General features: G+C 36.6%; 3 protein-coding genes and 1 non-coding gene across 9 annotated transcripts; 1 reads left to right on the top strand and 3 right to left on the bottom strand.

The window, feature by feature from the left end:
- Positions 1 to 124: 124 nt before the first annotated feature.
- LOC116030032 (pentatricopeptide repeat-containing protein At1g10270) lies at positions 125 to 3,050 on the bottom strand. The gene has a single exon (XM_031272126.1). It carries the CDS (start codon positions 2,942 to 2,944, stop codon positions 341 to 343), a length of 2,604 nt encoding a protein of 867 aa, XP_031127986.1. The 5' UTR covers positions 2,945 to 3,050; the 3' UTR covers positions 125 to 340.
- A 665-nt stretch (positions 3,051 to 3,715) lies between these two features.
- On the bottom strand, positions 3,716 to 8,641 carry LOC116030066. Of its 3 annotated transcripts, none has more exons than XM_031272175.1 (16): positions 8,181 to 8,641; positions 7,117 to 7,233; positions 6,826 to 6,885; positions 6,670 to 6,735; positions 6,450 to 6,551; positions 6,165 to 6,248; positions 5,951 to 6,069; positions 5,773 to 5,874; positions 5,544 to 5,660; positions 5,327 to 5,389; positions 5,154 to 5,220; positions 5,000 to 5,053; positions 4,822 to 4,914; positions 4,445 to 4,501; positions 4,295 to 4,336; positions 3,716 to 4,204 (listed from the first exon to the last, which is right to left on the bottom strand). In XM_031272175.1, the coding sequence occupies exons 1-16, from the start codon at positions 8,196 to 8,198 to the stop codon at positions 4,109 to 4,111; spliced, it is 1,257 nt and encodes a 418-aa protein (XP_031128035.1). In that variant the 5' UTR covers positions 8,199 to 8,641; the 3' UTR covers positions 3,716 to 4,108. The 3 variants fall into 3 exon arrangements, with proteins under 3 accessions (XP_031128035.1, XP_031128037.1, XP_031128036.1); XM_031272177.1 differs by having other exon boundaries at positions 6,681 to 6,735; XM_031272176.1 differs by lacking the exon at positions 7,117 to 7,233.
- Positions 8,642 to 10,513: 1,872 nt separating this feature from the next.
- TRNAD-GUC lies at positions 10,514 to 10,585 on the top strand. The gene has a single exon. It is a non-coding gene; the product is annotated as a tRNA-Asp (tRNA).
- Positions 10,586 to 11,039: 454 nt separating this feature from the next.
- LOC116030013 (zinc finger CCCH domain-containing protein 19-like) lies at positions 11,040 to 18,402 on the bottom strand. 4 transcript variants are annotated; one of them, XM_031272094.1, is made up of 12 exons: positions 18,316 to 18,402; positions 17,917 to 18,157; positions 16,743 to 16,822; positions 15,963 to 16,150; positions 14,649 to 15,678; positions 14,341 to 14,450; positions 13,979 to 14,038; positions 13,637 to 13,687; positions 13,307 to 13,377; positions 12,979 to 13,166; positions 12,336 to 12,456; positions 11,040 to 12,247 (listed from the first exon to the last, which is right to left on the bottom strand). In XM_031272094.1, exons 2-12 carry the CDS (start codon positions 18,027 to 18,029, stop codon positions 11,338 to 11,340), a joined length of 2,922 nt encoding a protein of 973 aa, XP_031127954.1. In that variant the 5' UTR covers positions 18,030 to 18,157; positions 18,316 to 18,402; the 3' UTR covers positions 11,040 to 11,337. The 4 variants fall into 4 exon arrangements, with proteins under 4 accessions (XP_031127954.1, XP_031127956.1, XP_031127953.1 ...); XM_031272096.1 differs by having other exon boundaries at positions 18,276 to 18,383; XM_031272093.1 differs by having other exon boundaries at positions 17,917 to 18,117; positions 18,236 to 18,356.
- Between the last annotated feature and the right edge of the window lie 1,806 nt (positions 18,403 to 20,208).

Raw genomic sequence — 20,208 nt, 5'->3', positions numbered from 1 at the left:
AACATATTTTTCCATGTCAGGGTGGTTTATGGTGATAGGGGAATGTTAAGGGATGACTAAAACAGGTTGCAGATTAATTCTGCAAATGTATTTTATTGTGTAACAAATGCAAATATTACAACTATATGCGGAAGTTGAGAAGAGCTGCCTTGTATTTATGAAGAACTCTGTAATCTCAGTCAGAGCTACTACAATATAATATCAAGTGTTTTCTTTCTTGGGTAACATCAATACCTTAGTATGAGGCACAAAGACCACTAGAATGAAACAAAACTTTAGCCCTTTCGGAAGCCAAAATCAGAGAATAGTATCTGAAAAAAGAAGCATGGCCAACAATGATTTATCTACCAAAAGAATCAAACTGCGCTACTCTTCCGGCCATTTGTGGGACTTCAGCTTCCTGTCTTGCAGTTGAAGCATGTGGTGATCCATGCCCTGCCCCATGAGGTCCTACAATCTGACCTGAAGCCGTTTGTCCACCTTGCTGTTCCATAAAATAGGGAGGCGATGCCTGTTCTGTAAACTGAGGTCTTACATTATGGCCCTGCACTTGTTCATATGCACGTGGCTCACCTCCCATGAAGTTTGATGGTGGTGTCTGTCCCCATTGAGGTCTTCCAGTCTGTCCTGACATTTGTTCGAAATTGGATCCTTGATTAAATGCATGTGGCTGTCCTCCCATGACATTTGATGGTGGCGTAAATCCCCAGTGAGGTCTTTCGGTCTGTCCTGACATTTGATTGTAAGCGGATCCTTGTCCTCCCATGACGGGTGGTGTTGTGTGTCCTGCTGATTGAGTATATCTCTCAGACTGTCCTGACATTTGATTGTAAGATCCATGTCCTCCCATAACGGGTGGTGTTGTATGTCCTGCTGATTGAGGATATCTCTCAGACTGTCCTGACATTTGATTGTAAGATCCTTGTCCTCCCATAACGGGTGGTGTTGTATGTCCTGCTGATTGAGGATATCTCTCAGACTGTCCTGACATTTGATTGTAAGTGGATCCTTGTCCTCCCATGACGGGTGGAGTTGTATGTCCTGCTGATTGAGGATATCTCTCAGACTGTCTTGGCATCTGAGCAAACCCTGACGGCTGCCCAGGGATTTGAGAAACTCCTTGTCCAGCCATGACTGTGGGTTGTGATGCCTGATGCATTGCTTGATTCTGCCATGACAAGTGGTTTGGCATTTGATGAGCTGCAGCTTGTCTAGGCACTTGAGGAGGCCTAGGTCGTGAATTTGGAAAATAGGTTGGATTTCTGGAAAATAGTGAGTCAATCTCATCTCGCCTGCCTTGTTTTCCAAACTCCTCTAATACAAATTCTTTAAATGCAGAGGTGAGTCCAACACCATAGTTCACCATCTGGCTAAGCAAATTAAAACTAGCATCATAATTCCCTTCCTGGCAAAGAGCCCTAATAACAATGTCATATGTCATAACATCTGGCCTTGGTTCTCTCTCACCCATCTTTGTGAGAATTGGGACACATTCCAGGACCTTACCTTTGTTAATCAAGAAATTGAACCACTTGTTGGCATAAACAGGAATGACTCTCAAGCCTGCCTCCACCATTTTTGTGTACTTCTCCAACACACCATCAATCTTCTCCGCCTTAACATAGGCCTCAATCATTGTTCTGTAAGTTGTCACATCTGGATTCAAAGACTTATTACACAACTCAGTATAATACTTCTCTGCCTCCTCCATCATTTCAAGCTCACAAAGCCTTGTGATCATATTATTGAAACCTGCAACATCCATGGCAAAAGGCTTTGACTTAACACTCTTTCCTGCCTTCTTGAAAGTGTCCATAGCCTCTGAAACCTTCCCCAATTTAAAGCATTCATTCACCATAATATTAAAAGTATCAGAATTCACTGCTTGGAAGACTGGGGGTGTGTGATCATCCAACATTGCATCAAATAAATCCAATGCCTCCTTGTCCCTCCCATGCTTTAACAAAACCTCAAGTAGTGCATTACAAGTTGCAGGAACCATTCTGAACTTTCTGTCTAAAAGATCCTTGTACGAATCCATAGCCTCCCTCTCTCTCCCCTGTTTGAAAAACCAATCCATAAAAGTTGCATTCACAGTTCCATCATAAACCAAGCACCTCTCTTTAAGCTCATCGAAAAGCTCATTTGCTTTCTCCAAATTCCCTAATTCTAGGAACCCTAAAATTAAATTATTGTAAACTAATGAGTCTGCACCATGACCCTTGTTGAGCATTTCCCTGAGAAAATCCACAGCTTCATTTATCTGCCCTGAGTTGATTAGACCCTTAGTAAGATGCCGATAAGTCACATATGAGGGGCTAAATGGGGCATTTTCAAGTATGTGATTATAAACTTTTATGGCTTCATCAACTTCGCCGGAATCACAATGCGAAACAATAAGATTGTTGTAGGAGACAACATTAGGAATAATGTTAGACTGATTGAAGAAGTACTGAAAAAGGGCCTTCGCATCGTTATACCTGCCGGCGCGGTACATAGCGGCGATAATGGCATTGCAGGTGAAGACTGTGGGGCGAGTGTTTGAGAACACCGAGTGACGAGCAACAGCTGCGGCGGAATCGAGGTCTCCCGCTCGAATGAGTGACTGCACGCGGTTGTGAAGGTTCAGTCTAGGCCCAACTAGCGCGGAGGTGGAGTCAGGGAGGCGAGACCGGGGATCATCGGAGGGAGGAGGCCTCGGAGCAGAGTCGCGGCGTAGGGCACCGAGTGGAGGCTCGATTCGGAGCCGGCGCTTCCTGCGACGGCGCTCCGCCGCGGCCTCCTCGGCGGAGGAGAAGGCAAATGATCGGTGAGGGAGAAGAAAGCTGGGATTTTGTAGGTGATTTACGGAGATGAACTGGGTTCGGGCGGCGGCGGCAACGCTCGTGGTGGCGTTAGAGGAGGAACGGCGTAGTGAGCGGAGGAGGATCCGATACAGAGTCATGGCGACGGTGCTTGGGGACGAAATCGTATCAGAAACCCTAATTGAGTGAAAATGAGCTTAGAGAAGAAATGTCCAGAAAGGGGTTAAGAGAAAACCTTAAACCCTTTCGTCCCTCTTAAATATATACACCTGTAATTTCTGCGAATTCTTTGGTCATATTGTCATATCCTATTTGAAACTTCCCCATTAATTCAAATTCCATAATCACATAAATTAAAACAACCAAACAAAGTTTGTGAGGTTATTGGCTCCCACAGTAGCGACCAATTGATCTTTTTGATTTGTTAATTTATCGAGCCAGATTTTACACTTGACATAATAAATACAATAATTTTTATTGTTGCGTGTAAGTATTGAAGAACGGATCGGCAGTCTTTGTTAGTTTAAGTATGTGGAAGGATGGATCGGCAGTCTACTTGTTTGTTTAAATATGTAAAAGGACGGATCGGCAGTCTGCTTATTGATTTAAGTATGTAAACTTAGTGAGTCAATAATTGATCATGCTTATTGATTTAAGTATGTAAACTTGTTGAGTCAATAATTGATCAGATAATCCTGAGTAAATGATAAGTAGGCGAAATAATTGCTCCCTCTAGCATTTAATACAGTATTTATAAGAGAGAAGAGGGAAAATTACCGGTCTCCCGACATGCATGACATGCATAGGTTCAAGTCGGGGTTCACGCTAATTGATCTACGCGCCCTAAGATTCCTGACTTCAATTATTTCTTCTTTAAAATGTAAATATAATTTCATTAAGCAACACCAGCATAAAGGAAATAGAGATTATGCATTTATGCACACCAATTATTATTCTATGAAATATGGAGCATTTACAAATTAGTGAATTACACACTTATTAAAGCAACATTTTCCATAACCAATACCAGACCTTACATTATTAACTAACTACTTCAGAAGAATCAGAACTATAGGAAGAAAAATTAAAAAAGTGTGCCCAAAAAAACATTTGAAAACTTTAAAAAACAGCAAAAAATTCTTTATAGGATTTCCACATGTATGTATCTGCAGCAGCAGCTTTCCATTGCCATTCTGAAACTGTGACACTGCATCATGGGAGCTTCTGTAGTCTGTACAATGATGTTTTGTGTTCTTTGGCTGTGAGTGTAATAATGGGATTATCAGACCATTCTGCAGTTCTTGTTATTGAAATGGATCAACCCAACACTTGTCTTGCTCAGCAGCTCTCTGCCACCGGTTTTCAAACGCTCTCATTTCATCGTACGATCGTTTCCTCACCTGCAAAACATCATAGTACTTCACTTCAATCACAGAAAATCTCAGGTGTGACAACAGTTGCTACTGATAAGTCGAGTGTGTATAAGGTACCTCGGGTCTATTATCCAGCTTATGGACCGATGGAGGAGTTCCCTGTGATGTCAAACAGAATTTTCGAATCAGATAAATTAGGAAACCGTGGGGTCTGAGGAAGGGAAGAATGTCTGGTTAAGGAATGTTCGAGCCAGTCTAGAGATATACCAATGTTTCTGAATCAGCGAGGTTGTTTTTAGGCGGTGAATGGTCGCTCGAACTCAGCTGTACAGATCAACGAGTATCGAGTAGTAGTCAGACCAAGCTCAGAAACTACTGTCAGATATGAAACAGAAAACATCCTATATCCATTTTCTTTCTTAGTACAGTTTACTAAGTTATCTGTCAATCAGATACTAGATTGTAATAGAGTCAGTAGTACTAAAAAAAAAAAGTTATCTGTCAATCTAGGAATGTAGGCTTAGGATGTTTGGCCATTCAAAACCAACTTTTTTCCCCACATTTTGCCAAGTCAGACAAATATTTTGGTTGGTTTGGATAGGGAAAAGGCGAAAACCAGATAGAAAGCAGCAAAATATACATGCCTTTTGTCTCTTTGGATCGCCACCAAGCGTAGGAAGACCGAGATGGAATACATATTCCGCATCAACAATTCCAACTTTTTTTGTCCTATCGCCCTGAGGAAATGATCCCGAGATATCAGCAGCACACAAAGGAAATGATCAGACAGGAAAAATGCATAAGAGTCGCGAGAGAATTTACCTGTGCACAGTATCCAAGCTTCTTATCTAAACCCCACGCATGGATCAAATCATTCTGTTATATAAACGAAACTAACATAAGAATCACATTACGACAAATAGAGAAGGAAAAGTTGCACGAGGCCTGTTTAGACTACGAGATATTGTCGAATTACCTGGATCATGTACCAAGCACAACGCCAGGCTGCTCTCGAAAACACAGGTGCCATCATTTCTACCCATCTACAAGACATATTTGCATACCATTCGAGTAAGTTAAGTAAAAAAAAAACGCTAGAATGAAACTTTCTGAAACAGAAACAGGTGCAAAAGATCGCGAAATCTTTACCCTACACACGGGGGAGCAGTACTATTGTTGTTGCATCCTTTGACGTTTGCTGTATAGAACCTCCTGGTCAGAGGGCAATCACAGAGCAGACGAGTTAAAATACGAAGTGTGAAACAACGAATAAAAACATGACAGTTCAGCAAACTATCGAGCCTTTGGTTCCTAGTAGGATGAACAATTCTGCAATATTTTGATCAGTTCAAAGGTGATTTCTAACCTGTGCACTTTAGAATTCCTTCTGCGCATTGTAATGCGGTGATGTATCTCTGATTTTCTAGGATCGAGTCCAGGCTGAGATATTTCAAGACCCTCTTCTTTAACAATTGATATATACCTTCACGAAGAAATACAAAAAAAATGTTCAGAAGAGGAGTATTATGTCATTACTATCTCAGAAACCATTGTTAGCTCACTTCAGAGACAGTCAATAAAACTATTTCCAGTACCTTTTTGGGTGAAAATTTTCGATTCCAAGGTCCTCGTCCCATAGGAAGATGTAGTCGTATTCAGCAACTATATCAGGGTGTAGAAACCGCTTGGCAAACCACCTGTAGATTAATGCAAATTCAGAGACTAATCGTACAAGATTATAGAGATATCGCCTTGCGATGAACTCGATCTTACCATTTTGTTTGATTTATGGCAGATACATGTATGACACGCCTATTCCACTCGAGATGATTCCATTCATCCACAACACCATCATAGTGAAATAGCATAACTACAAAGTCGTTCTCTAGGAACTGCAATGGCACATGAAGAACTACTTAGAACTTAGAAGAACACAATGTAACATGTTACTAGGAAACTAGGATTGAAAGAGATAAAGAGCAGTCACCGTCTTAACAATTTGGTTCACTACTTCTTTTTGTTTTATCCCAACTGGAATGGCCAACAAATTCACTGGATTCTTGGGTTTTTCCTGGTTCAAAAACATTGCATAAAAGTGAACATAGTACAGAGAAACATTCAAGATCACAAACAAAACCTTAAAAATAAGAGACATGTAAGCACTAAGCAGTTCCGTTTTAGGGAAGTGAACGAAGCAACAGCAGAACCAAACAGGTAACATAGAACTATGAAAGCGAAGGACATTATTAACCATATGTCAGAAGTTACTAACGTTTTCTCTGACAGGACCCCATAAAGGGTGCATCTCCAAATTCGAAGTTTTAGAAACAATTCCCTTTGGCAGTGCCTCACTACCAACAGGCCTGCATTTGTCCTAAGAAACAGAAATGGATAAGGTTTATACACAGAACTCGGGCTGGAACCACCACTCCCGAAAGAAATAATTCGAAGAACACCAATATAATAGGGTCATATAAAGTAATTATCTGTACCACGCATTTACCAGTCCGTGGATTCTTTTCTTCAACACTTGCTTTAATGTCCATTGCAGATGATACCTGCATATCAATTTCAAGATTAATTGATTAAAACATTAATGCAAACAATGAGACTTTCAAAAAAAAAAAAAAAAAAACTAATAAACAGACCTCACATCTACACGGTTTTGCACTTTGCAGCGAGTAACTCCTTCCAAATTGGATAGGCATCTGCACAAAGTTCATTTTTTAAAGCGGGCAATCAGCCACAATACGACCTTCCAAAACAATAACAAATACAACATCTCTGATAAAATTCTACCAATAAATCATTTTTTGGCAATGTAGCTAAGGGTGTTTTTATACTTCATACAAATATTTTGAATGTCTAAGAGCTAAGCAACCAAATAAGAATGCATGAATCATCAAAAAATCAACTCTGAATTGATAGAAGCTATTTGCCTTATAAGCTCTTCCAAAGAATACATTTCCTGTGAAGTATACGCCACAAATTAGCGCAGCAGTGACCACGAGAATGCAGAGGCATGATCTCGTTTTAGGATCCGAGAGTGCAGTTACCTGAAAGGGTAACAGAAGGCAAGCAAAATTATAAGAAAATAGGACCACATGTTCAAATTCCATTTCACAATTTAAAGAAAAAAACAACATATATTTCATCCAAATGTCTAATCAATTCTCGTACTCATAGTAGAGATAACAATACTGAACAGTCTCCACAAGAATGTGTTTCGAGAATTTCACAAGAACAAAAACAGTCTGTAGAAATTACACTTATAAATTCAACCCGATGTCAAAGAAAACTGAAGAAGTATATCATATTCCCAACTCCAGTTCTCAAAATTCAGTGGATACCCAAAAAGTCCATACAAATGTAACATGACACTAGAAACAAAATCCAAACAGACAAAAGGCAAAAAACAGCCTTTTTAGTATAGACCAACAAAAATACCACCTCAAAAACAGTATTGCATATGCTGACAAAGAAAAATCTTGTTACCCCAGTTTTAAGAAATCAATGGGTACTCAAAAAACAAACAAACAAACAAACAAAAAACCAATGTAACACAGCACTAGAAACAAAACCCAAATCGAACAAAGGCAATCATGTCTACTTTTTTCCTTTTAAAAAAAATAAAAATTGGTACAGAGCAAAAATTTTCTCAGCAATCAAATATTGAGCATCCAATGCAAAACAGCACTAAAATTCAGAATAGTATAATCTGTTACACTAATCCACGACATATCCTTTTCCCAACTGAAAGTGCAGAAAAGGGGCATATGCAACAGCATTCAAAAGTTCATTTCTTCTCTAATCTCTATTCATCGCACGCTTTTCTTTTCACCACCGCATAAAGTCAGAAACATAGTTAAGAATGAACAGGAAAAAAAAAACCACTTATTCCTCCTTAAAAAACAACCATAATCAAACATTCAGCAGCACATAAAAACAGAAACTTCAAACTCAATTCGATCGCACATACAACAAAATTTGTATTTTCACTTACAGTGTTTAATGGCTTCATAATTTCATGAATAAAACCGCCCAGAGGATCACAATGAGAAAGGAGGTTGATAACAACAGGAGAAGAAAAAGAATGGCGGCGTTTTGACACTTTCAAGGAAACAAGAAAAACAGTCCAAGCATCGTCGGATAAAAGGAAAGCATAAGGAGAGAAAGTTAAGAGAAAGAAGGCAATAAAGGTATTCGAATCATCATATTAACACCACAGAATCCACCGCCTTTAATAACAAGTCCTCAATAAACGACGTCGCTTCACCCCCCCAACCAACCTCGAACGCCAAAAACTTTTCAAAAAATCTTTCACGGCTCCACCACACCTCCGCCGTAACCAATCAGCCACGGCAAAGAGCTATACATACAAACACCGCATATATAAGCGTGTATACATATATATTAATATATATGTGTGCTTAGAGAGAGAGAGAGAGAGAGAGAGAGAGAGAGACTAGAGAAGAATCGAAGAGGACAGAGATAAGTACTGGAATGCTGGTTCGGTTGCCATTACAGTACGACACAGAAGCAGAGACGTGTTTGGAAGTGAACGCGCGACAGCGAGAGTGAGAGAGACAGAAGATGGACAAAAATGGGTCCGAGGAACACGGTGGCACAAACAGCCGTGCGGCGACGTGAGCCGAGCTGTCTTCGCGTGAGTTTAAGGTTTAAAGAGTAAATACTCGCCTTCTTATTTGACCACATGGTGTACGTGGACCCCGCGGTCCCCGCCCATGATTTTGGATTATCCATGATTTAAGTCATTATGTTCATGTGTGGTAAGTGGTTGTTGGCTGATTGGGTTGGTTTGGATTAGAATGTATAATTTGTTAATAACATTGGCTGATTGTAGAAAGTTGTTTAGTAAAATTAGCTGTTAGCATCAGCTGTTTGGTATAATTTCTTTTCTCAAAAAACTAATTGAAAAGGCTGCTTTGAGTAGCCTTTTGAATTTTAGTATTTTGGAGTTACAAAAAACTTATTAACCAAACAATTAATAGTGGTCAAATAAGCCAAAATTGGCTGATAGGCTGATTATTTACCAAACAGGAACTAAGTTATTTTCCGATTAATTAAAATGAAATAATCATCAAATAAATAAAAGTAAAATCTATTTTTCTTCTCCTTTGAACCAAACAGGCCATAAGGTTTTGGGTTGATGGTTGAATATGATGGGAGCTTGGTCGTGGGTTGTAGTGATCTATTATTGATGTTAATGGATGTGACAAATATTTTTTTTTTATCATTATAAGGAATTTATTTTGATAAAGTTACATCATCAATGATTCTATGAGAATATTTGTATTTTGAAAACTATTTTTTATTGTGTAATGTTCCTTGCCAAATACTACCTTTCAATTACAAGTTAAACGTTGCTTTACAAACAAGATTAAAAAAAAAAATCATAAAACAAATCTATATTGTGACTTTTATTGTGATATTTTTGAAATTTAATACTCCGCATGAATCAGCAAATTATACTACGGGCCATGTCCAAAAAATTTTCAGATTTTGTATCTGTAGTTAACACATTTTGTACTTGCATACTGCAATTGACAGTTTCTGTATACATAGATATCATATTATGTGTCAGCAATTATCAAGTTATTTATACACTTCAATAAATTTATACATTTGAATTTTTTATATTTATATTTTGTATTTTCCGTTTCTCCATTTCTTCATTTCCAATTTGTGTATAACCTAGGTGGGCTCTACTGCTATATCATCTAAAAGCTATAGCACGAATATACGAGTTATATATATTACAAATTTTAGTAGATGAAATAATTATGATTTTTTTCCTTTTTTTAATAATTTTATGACATCTATCAAGCGCTAAAGTGTAATCTATAAAATATTTCAAGATTCATAAATTATATTTATCTTTAAATGTTGATTAAGAAAATGAGAAAAAAAATTACAAATTATTTGAATTTGATCCAAATTCAGTAGGATTATATATTAAGATTTGATTTGTATGTACCAAGAATAACTACTAATTATGGAATAATATTAACATAAAATTTATTTTTGGTACTAATCAAATTTAAGGCATTTTCTTTGACCAAATCAATTGTTACTTTATTTCTCATAAATTTATATTGACAAATGTTAATCACATCTCACTGGCAATATTTATTAGGAATTAATTATATGAAGTACTATAATTAATTCTTTAGTAGTAGCTAGTCTCATTTATTCATAGTTGAAATTTGAAAATGGTGAATGAATATTTATGAAGTGTGCATATCTATCATCTAATGCCAATATTAATTTCAATAAATAAATTAGTATTTTATTTTAAGCACTTTGAATCAACAAGTCGTTGTAGTATAGTGGTGAGTATTCCCGCCTGTCACGCGGGTGACCCGGGTTCGATCCCCGGCAACGGCGCTTTTTTATTATAGCCTTAGAACTGTGAAAAGCCATTTATATCCTTCTTCAATCTTCATCAATTCACCATGCAAAATAAGAAATGTGAAAAGCCACTTATAGCCTTCTTCATCAATCACCAGGCAAAATAAGAAATGTGAAAACCCATTTATAGCCTTCATCATCAAATCACCATGCAAAATGTCCTATAATATAATAACCACTATAAGATTGACTATAATAACACTATAAGATTGAAAACGTCGCACGATACTCATAAAAGTAAAATCAATTAATTTATCATGATAAATATTTGATTTAAAAGTATAACATTTTTTTTCTAAAAATTATTCCATTTTTCTATAATTAGCATTACATTTTTCATTTTTCATCATAATTATTACATTTTAGTCTAGACCAACCTGTGTCACGATTAAGAATTCTCACAAAGAGTCACCATAACAAAAATGCAGAATTTTCTGAATAAATGTTATGCCATTGAAGGTGATGAAAACCAGTTCACAAAACACCACCATTATTTTGCAGAAAGTACTAGAAACAGAAGGGCTAATTGTCTATGGAAACAACCATAACAGAAGCTTCCAGCCAAAACCCAACAAGGTTTTTAAAGGTTTTAAAAGATAGCATGGCATATGTTCATCAGCCTATGCATGTATATATAGATAGAGATAGATACAGGTTCTTGGATCTCTTTTTTTTTTTTTCCCCGCATTTTGGATGTTGTGCTGAGTTGTGGGTATCAACAGCACAGGCTACCTAGTGGCTCTTGGAAAAGCCAGCTTGACAGCATCCATCAATGGGATTGCATTCTCTTCACATTGACCTTCCTTAAAAACCTTGGACTTGTGTGCTAGACGATTTGTTTCACTCCATTTCTTCAAAAACGACAGATTATACTTCTCGTTTCTTTTGTTCATCCCAAGAATATGCCATACGAGTGCCTCTGGGTTCTCGGTTGCAACCTCCACCTTTTCATCATCAGCAGCAGCAGCAGCAGCATTAGATTCTTTTATATCATCAGTTCCGAGTTTGAGGCTTTTTCCTGTTTCGAGCTTGGGTTTCATAGGCTGATTATGCTTTTTACCATAGTAAGTCACAATCTTCGGCTTTTCATCAGTTCCAGCTTCAATTGTTTGCTTGTTGTGGCTGTTTTCTGCGTCCTGTTTGGCATCCATAGGCTGATTTTGGTTTTTATCGCCTCCAGACCTTTCTTGATCACGAGATTCTGTCAGATTAGCCAGTATTGCCTGCTTGGGGATTTCTTTGTTTTTCAGATTGACATGTGTCTGCTGCATTTGCTTCCTATGAGTGTAAGTCACAATGGCAGGCTTTTCACCAGCACCAGGTTTCGTCACAGTAGCCGTTGCTATGTTTTCTGTTTCCCGCTTGACTTCCATAGGCTGATTTTGAGTTTTACCATCGCAAGTCACCGCCTTCTTCGACTTTTCATCACCGCCAGCTTCAATCACTTCACCCGTTGTTTGCTTGTCGCTGTTTTCCACGTCCAGTTTGACATCCATTGGCTGATTTAGGTTTAGATCACCGCAAACTCCGCCTCCAGACCTTTCATTATCACGAGATTCTGTCAGATTAGCCATCGCCTGCCCACGGGTTTCTTCATTTTCCACATTGACATCCGTCTGCTGCATTTGCATTTCATCACTGCAAGTCATAACAACAGACTTTTCATCATCACCGAGTTCCATAACAGTAGCCATTGCTATGTTTTTTTGTTTCCAGCCCAACATACCTTTGAGAATTTGGTTTTTTGATACCAGGCAAAGCTCCTTCCAGCTGGCATGTCTCTAAGCTGTTCGACTCCTTATTTGCAGTTGATTGGAGAGGCTGTCCGGTTTTGCTAGGCTCGTTTTCTACACAAGAACGAGAAGCAAATAATTCAGAACAAAAGAATCCTCCATAAAGCAAATGCAATATAAGAGTAACGAGCTGATTTACCAGAACTGTGTCAACATAATCGATGAAGCATAGATACCACTAAATGGCAAAAACGATCTTTTGCAACAAATACCACATAGTAAATGTTTGCAGAATAGAATATAACGGCATTGATGATTTGAGGGTGTTTATATGAATACTTAATAAAATGCGTGCTGAAAAGCTATTAGAAGACATTGATGTGGACACATCAACTTCCAATGGCTTATGCAACAACAATCAAATCGGGGTAAACAGATTACCAATGGTCGAGTTATATTGAAATAAATACAAAAAATGAATAGCCTGAAATCAACTAGAAGTCAAGAATTCTGAAACGGGTTTCCCATGTATAAAATTGCACAAGAGATTAAGAGCCGAAGAAAACAATGGAATTGATGGATCGATAAAATAATTGAAATAGCAATGTCGAGGAAAGTTCAAAAGCATTGTACTACCTTTGGGGACGACTATTGGAGGTGATTCTTGTGAGGCTCCGCCGTTTTCTTTTCTTTCACTGTTGATGTCCTCGGGAGTATTGTCAGGCAGTTCTATATCGGGAATCACCACGGGGAGTTTTTGTAATAGCCTAGACACTCCAGATGGATCGTCTAGATTCTTTCTCATGGCCAAGTACTCATATAGAGTAGAAGCAACAGTCAAGGTGAACTCAGGAGAGAAGGTATGAAGCCCATGAAGAATATTATTACACGTAATATAAGTTAATAAAATGTTATAGCAAAACAGTTCAAATAATCAACATATATGCCACATCGTAAAGGATATTCACGCCTCCACCCTCTCTCATTTGCCAAATCGATGAGGGTTTGCACTCTAACCCGCTCTCTAGGAATCCACTGACATTAGAGAAAGAAAACATATGAAAATATTTCATTTTGTTAATGCAACCTCCTAAACCAATAGCATAATCCTCGAGACATTTTAATTTCATTGAAACGTCAACAAATTTAACACAGTTTTTCACAATAAATATGCAGTTCTCGTAATTGAGTTTAAAGTTTAAACACTCTAGAACCCAAACGCAAAACCGAGCACTTGTTTAACAATAAACTACCATGAACCTTAAGCATGAAATACCAGAGGTTGGAATCTTACATGCTTTATAATATCCTCATGTAGACTTGTTGCTTTCTCTTGAAGTTCTACCTGTATAAAAAACAATGGTCTCGTGTCAGTTTAATCCCATAATATCAAACGCTTGAAATTGTAAGCATCGACCTAATGGACACAAATTGCCTTAGATTTGTGTTACAGAAGCATGGTTAGCCGACTTCATATTCCTCCATATAATAATTAAATATAACAAATCACAGCATCAATATAATTAAAGTAACAAATGTTTTATGCCTCCCGATAAATGTCCTGTAGGGCACACATCCAAGTTCACGCAAGTATGAGTAACATAAACACAAAAACTATAAGCAACTAATTACTAACCAAAATAGGCCTCTTCAGCAGGCCAGCTTTCACCTTCTGTTGCAATTGTGCACACTCCTCCTACAAATATGTCGATTGCCAAAGCAATTATTTAAAACAACAAATAAGGATACAAACGGTCACATGTAAATCTTTGCCATTTCTTCAAGCACTAAGGGAGATATTAAATTTTTACCAGTAACAATAGATGAATAAAGGAGAATTTGAGTAAGAAATATTCATTACTACCAACAGTCACTCCTATATTGTATCAGATGACACAAGAAAGTACCCGGAATGGCCAAGTTCACAGGCAATTGGTCTGATACTAAAACCATGGGCAAAATAAACAAAACAAATCAAAATTAGATGAACTGGGTTACCTCTGAAAACTCGCCATCGGAGAGCATGCCCAAGCTGATATCATTCGGCATATTTGAAACACGAAGCATAACCTCACTATTTTCTTCGGCAACTGAAGCACTGCTAATGCCTAAGGAAACTCAAGAGGGATGGAACTCAAGCATGAAAAAGGGAACAACACCCAAGACAATAGATTGCAGTGAATATACCTCATTTTAAAGCACATTGAAGAATCAGCAGAGAAAATTGATAGACATCCCATGAAAATTTAAGCTATGGAAATATTTGGTTCAGAATGATTAATTAATAGGTTGTAATTAAGGCTAACCTGTGACTTGCTCAAGTTGAAATAAGCCACTCCTACGGCGAATATCACTTGGATTTGATTTGACCCGAACAAAACTCCCTACCACCTTGTTTTGAAATTCTTGAGGTTGTTTGCTTAACTCATGCACCAAGCTCTTCTTCAAGTAAACAAGTTTAATGTTTTCTGGAACTACGGCAGCATAACGACTCTGGAACATATTCATCAACCCTTCCTTCTTGGAAGTACCCTTGCCTGATTTTTGCTTATTATTGCTTGATTTTTGCTTATCATTGTTTGATTTGTGCTTATCACTGCCTGATTTTTGCTTATCACTGTCAGACTTTTGCTTATCAGTGTCTGACTTTTGCTCATCAGTGTCTGACTTTTGCTTTCTTTCCACTTCACAGGTCTCCACAGTTTTTTCATCTCCATCTTCAATATCTTCACAAATCTCATCATCCTCTGACTCCTCTAGGTTGATAGCAAAATGACATTCAAGGAGTTTAGGCACACTGTTCTTATTGACCTCCTTCCTCCTTAAGATAGATTGCAATTGAGAGTCACAAATAATCTTCCTTTTCTTAGTTGGGTGGAAAAGCTTGTTTTCTTTAACATATCGAAGTATAATCCTTTCAACATCATCCAGTGATAATTCTTCTTTTGTATCCTCACCAATCGATTTAAGAAACCGTATGAGAGCTACAGAACCCCAACTATCAAATACCATTTTTTTAGATTTCTCCTTTTTATGAGACTCATTTTTATGAGAATTGGTCTTCTGAATTTTCAATTTCTTCCTTCTGTGTCCATGTTTCTGTCCTCCCGAATCATATCCATTTTCATCAGAGTCAGATGAAAAACAAAGATCCTCTTCACCTTCATTACTTTCATTAAAGTCAGAATCACTTTTGTCCTTGCCTATGTCCTTGTCTAGTCGGATTTTAGCTTTACGAACAGTATCTGCATCAAATCCTTCCTTTTCCCTGATAATCTCATAATACTCTCTGAACAGGCCCTCATAGGTGTCCCGGTCCTTTAAGTCTACACTTTCCTGAGAAGCAACAGGAAAATATTACCACCACTAACATGATGACAAAGGATGATGAAAGTGATGTGAAGATGAGGATGAGACAACAGAAAAAAACAACAAATGCCAGTATTCTAACAATATTGATTAGAGCCTATAGGTTATTCTTCTCCATATAGCATTGCCTTGGCCAAGCGATTATGTCCAAGACAATATTTCTTCTAAAAAAAGAGTACCTAGCAGTTAATGCCCAAGAATACATAATATAATTTCATAAATGCAAATCCAATTGTTAGGCATACGCATACCCCTTCAGAGTCGACATCCTTATTTTCCTCTACAAGCAGTGCTAGCTTTGTACAGTCATGGCAAAATCCATACTTCTTATTAACACGCACAAATCTTGCTTCACCTGTACAGCCACGGCATACTGCATTTGGACAGCAATAGCAATGGTACTTTGAAGATCTATCACAAACCAAGCAGGAGTGCCATCCTGGGAAATAAATATAATTAGTACAATATGTGTTGCATTACAGCAAATCTATAATAGATAAATTTTAATAAAAAGGTAAAAATAAAAAATAAGCTCTATAGGAAGTTGCTCAATTTGTTAAGAACCTTAAATGTCAAGTCAAGCATGGATATAGTTCAACTTGTTTTCATTTATTTTTAGAACAAATATAAGTAAAATGTTCTCCTAAAGCAAATATATATACTCACGTATATATTATATAGATCAAATTACTGAAGCCAAAGGACAGTAATAGTAGCTTGTAAGAGATCAAAGGCAACACTAAATGGATCATCATCTGCATTTACAGTCAAATTCAATTCACCGGTGTTTTGATATGTTGAGAAATTAAACATGCGCCCTTATTATTGATTAGGAAGAATCGCAGTCACGTTTTGTCACACACTGATTAGGAAGACATGAGAAGATGGCAGCATAGGCAGTGAAAGAGTTAATGTGTAATAAACGATTAAAGAAAGAAATCTTATGAGATAACAGTACAATATGCAACCAAGATGAGAAACAGAGCTAGTAGCACTAATGTGGAAACAAAGAGATGAAATTTGTGGCTTACTGCATGTCCAACGTTTATCACTCGTCAAAGCTGACTCATCTTTCCCAACACAATCTGGGTGGTAAGCTTTAACACATTTCCTGTAAAAAAACACACACATACACACACTTTCATTAAATAAACTCCCATATAAAGATACTCCTTATTTAATTTAATATGAGGAAACTTTCATAATCTCACAAAAATAGAAAACATGTAAACCACATTACAAGGCAAGCACTCTAGACTCCACAACACCCCTTTAGTTAACAAGCTCACATTGAAAAAAGCCAGAAAGAAAAAAGAAAGTTAACTCACTATTTAACCATATTAAAAATATATACATTAATAACATCTTCCTCTTCCCAGGGAGTGATATTCTCTTTAAGCTGCTAAGTTTTAGTAAACCTCAGAGAAATGAAACCAAAGATAACCAAGGGACAAGGGTCAAAGCAACACCAATGATTAGTAAACACACAACCAATAGTCAAAAGTCTTTCCCCTTCTCAAAGGCTAGCAGTCATAATATTATAGGAGCAACAAGCCAACAAAGAATGGTCAATTCATAGTCACAGATAATAAAGCACATGTAGACTCTTTGAGTCTTTGTTTGGGCAATCCACAAAACAGGGGTGATATACAAAGACAAAAGTAACCTTGGTTCCAGGCAAAACCAAGCATGCATATGCTCAAAAGGGCCCATTCTTATTCTTTTCGACCTAGAAATCTGAAAGCTGTCTCTCTCCAGAGTAACACACAGCATAAAGTTTATATGATAAAGAAGAAGGGCCCATTTTTTGACCTTAGGAGTTGCAAGTTTCCCCTTCTTCTAACCAGCAAAGCTAAAATAATCCATCAAATTCATCAGATGTTCTATGATTCAGAACACACAACACACAAAACATAAAAATTGCTTCGAAGAACAAAAGGAATGTCTTAAATGCATATACAAAAAATTAAAAATTAAAAAAATAAAAAGTCAGCTTCCCAACTCCCACCCTTCCATCAGTTCCATGAAATGCTAGTAAATGTAGGGTGAGAGGGAGGGGGGTGCGAGAGAGAGAGAGAGAGAGAGATACAGAGAGAGATACAGAGAGAGAGATACAGAGAGATACAGAGAGAGAGAGAGAGAGAGAGAGAGAGACACACACACACACACAGAGAGAGAGAGAGAGAGAGAGAAGGAAAAGTATACCGGTGGTCACAGAGAAGCAGCTCTCCACCGTCCTTGCACGCGAAGCACCAGTCCTCGGCGATCATCTCCTCCGTCGGATTCTCGTCGTCGTCTTTGTCCTTCCTCTTCGGCATGGCTTTGCAAGAGAGAGAGAAATCGAAATCGAAACGCCCACAGAAACCGAACACTCTCTCGACTCTCGCCAATGGTTGCGCTAGTTTCCTATAAAATGACAGTCGGAACACAAATTTGCTTATATATACTGCAAAAAAAAAAAAAAAAAAAAAGAAAAAAACTATGTCATTGTGAAGTTCCCAGAAAACTAGACTGAAAATCTTACAGTGATCCCACGAATAAAGACAAAAAACGCAAGAACCCACACTCAAGAATGTATCCTCTAATAACAGTGAAGCAAAGAACCTTTTGGCGATAATCACGATACTTATGGCTGCAACGTATGAGAGAGAAGGAAGAAGAGCAAGCGAAATAGAGACCTTATAATTCGGGAAAAAAAAAAGTGATTTTTACATATGAAAAGACAAATTTTATTACTTAATTGACTAGCTACTAACCCAAGTTTGTGAAGAGAGTCAGAAATTATAATTCTTCCCCGCACGGATTATGCACGGATGATTTTTTAGTGATAAAGTATTAACAAGTCAACAAAAACGCATGGATCAAGTTTCACAGCTTAATTTTTTTCACTGGGGTGAGTGATTAACAGCCTAGATTCGTATTTTATCTCTCATCTAATTGTCTAGATATGAGTCATTGACAGTCTAGAATTGAGGCATTGTAGTTATCTTTTCACAAATCGTCTAACTATGAGTCACTGACGGTCTAGAATTGAGTCAGCGTACCGTCTAAATATGAGTCATTGACAGCCTACAGTTGACTAATTGTAGCTTATCACTCCACCAACCGTCTAGATATAGGTAACTAACAGCCTGTAATTGAGTCATCGTAGCTATCTTTTTGCCAACCATCTAAGTATGGTCCACTCACTTAATACGTTGTTTAGTAACCGAAATTTACCTTTCAACCAATAGACTATTAATTCACGTTGTTAATGGGATATTGAGTCAACCTAATTTATTCTTCACTATTAAGAAAAAGAATTTTGACTTTTGTAAGGAAAATAATTAGAATATCTTTTGCTACTAAAACTTAATCTAAACTCTAAATAAAATTTTATAATTGGTATATTAATATTTCAGAAAAGGAATTTTTTTTACTGCTGCATTTAGTGCTTTTAGGAATCAAGTCATGGCGAATCCAAACAGAAATTTGTTGGGATGTTTTGTGATCTTAATTAATCTCTTAAGCTTTCTATAAATATAAAAAAAATGTTAAAAGAAAAAAGGATTATTTGTCAAGCATAATTATATATGGAGTACAAAATATACAAGTTTATACTTCTTATATTTAGCAAGACTAGTATTTTCGCACGTACGTTGTACGGAATGAATTTGCTATAATATGTTAAGAATATTTAGATCGATATACAATTATGTAAATTATAATATCGAATATTATATAGTGCAATTGATCGATTATGTTTTCTGATGTTATCATTGCTTGAATTTGAGCAAATAATTGTCCAATTAATAGTCAATGTGTATATATATGCATCTGGTGCTGAAACTTTAGACATTTTATATATCAATGTTTATGATTTTGTAATAATTGGGCTAATTATCTCATTGTCCAGCAACTCAGTTATAAAAGTTATTTATACGGATGATATATTTTCTATGTAAATATATAACAATTTTATCATCTTTGTATAAAAAGAAAACATAATAGTATATCAATGTAATTGTTTTGAATTACACATTATTGAAAATCTTTTTATAAACGACATTGATAGTATATTATATATTGTTATTATAAATTTTTATTCTTATTTTAATTTACATCACTAATGAAGTAAATTATCTAGAATTATAGCTTTTTAGTGCTTTATTTTAGAACTACTGAAGTAAAATATCCAAAACTTTAGTACTTCATGGATTATAAGACATTTCTAAATCAGGTATGTATATATTAGTTTTTTTTTTTTCTAAAGTGTATAAATCATATAGTAATTTGATTGTTGGAATTTTTTATTTTTTTTTTGAATATTATCATGAGATGAATTTAATTACGTACATTAACATAATAAAGTAATATTTTTTTGAATACTATAATATACATCATATAGTAATTTGATTGTTGGAATTTTTTATTTTATTTTTTGAATATTATCATGAGAAGAATTTAATTATGTACATTAACATAATATAGTAATTTTTTTAATATTATCATGAGAGA

The sequence above is a fragment of the Ipomoea triloba genome, chromosome 9 (genome assembly GCF_003576645.1).
Source record: "Ipomoea triloba cultivar NCNSP0323 chromosome 9, ASM357664v1".
NCBI classification, from domain to species: domain Eukaryota; kingdom Viridiplantae; phylum Streptophyta; class Magnoliopsida; order Solanales; family Convolvulaceae; genus Ipomoea; species Ipomoea triloba.
The sequence above is the reverse complement of the archived record's forward strand: the minus strand, read 5'-3'. Positions and strand labels throughout refer to the sequence as shown.

Excerpts from the sequence above, each read along its gene's own strand:
- LOC116030013 (XM_031272094.1), bottom strand. The coding sequence starts at position 18,029 with ATGCCGAAGAGGAAGGACAAAGACGACGACGAGAATCCGACGGAGGAG. Across the intron at positions 13,378-13,636 it reads ATGAGGATATTATAAAGCAT|TGGATTCCTAGAGAGCGGGT; the intron begins GTAAGATTCCAA and ends CTCTAATGTCAG. Across the intron at positions 12,248-12,335 it reads AAAAAACCAAATTCTCAAAG|TGATGAAATGCAAATGCAGC; the intron begins GTATGTTGGGCT and ends TATGACTTGCAG.
- LOC116030066 (XM_031272175.1), bottom strand. Across the intron at positions 6,736-6,825 it reads CAAAACCGTGTAGATGTGAG|GTATCATCTGCAATGGACAT; the intron begins GTCTGTTTATTA and ends ATTGATATGCAG. Across the intron at positions 6,552-6,669 it reads CACGGACTGGTAAATGCGTG|GACAAATGCAGGCCTGTTGG; the intron begins GTACAGATAATT and ends TCTGTTTCTTAG.
- LOC116030032 (XM_031272126.1), bottom strand. The coding sequence starts at position 2,944 with ATGACTCTGTATCGGATCCTCCTCCGCTCACTACGCCGTTCCTCCTCT.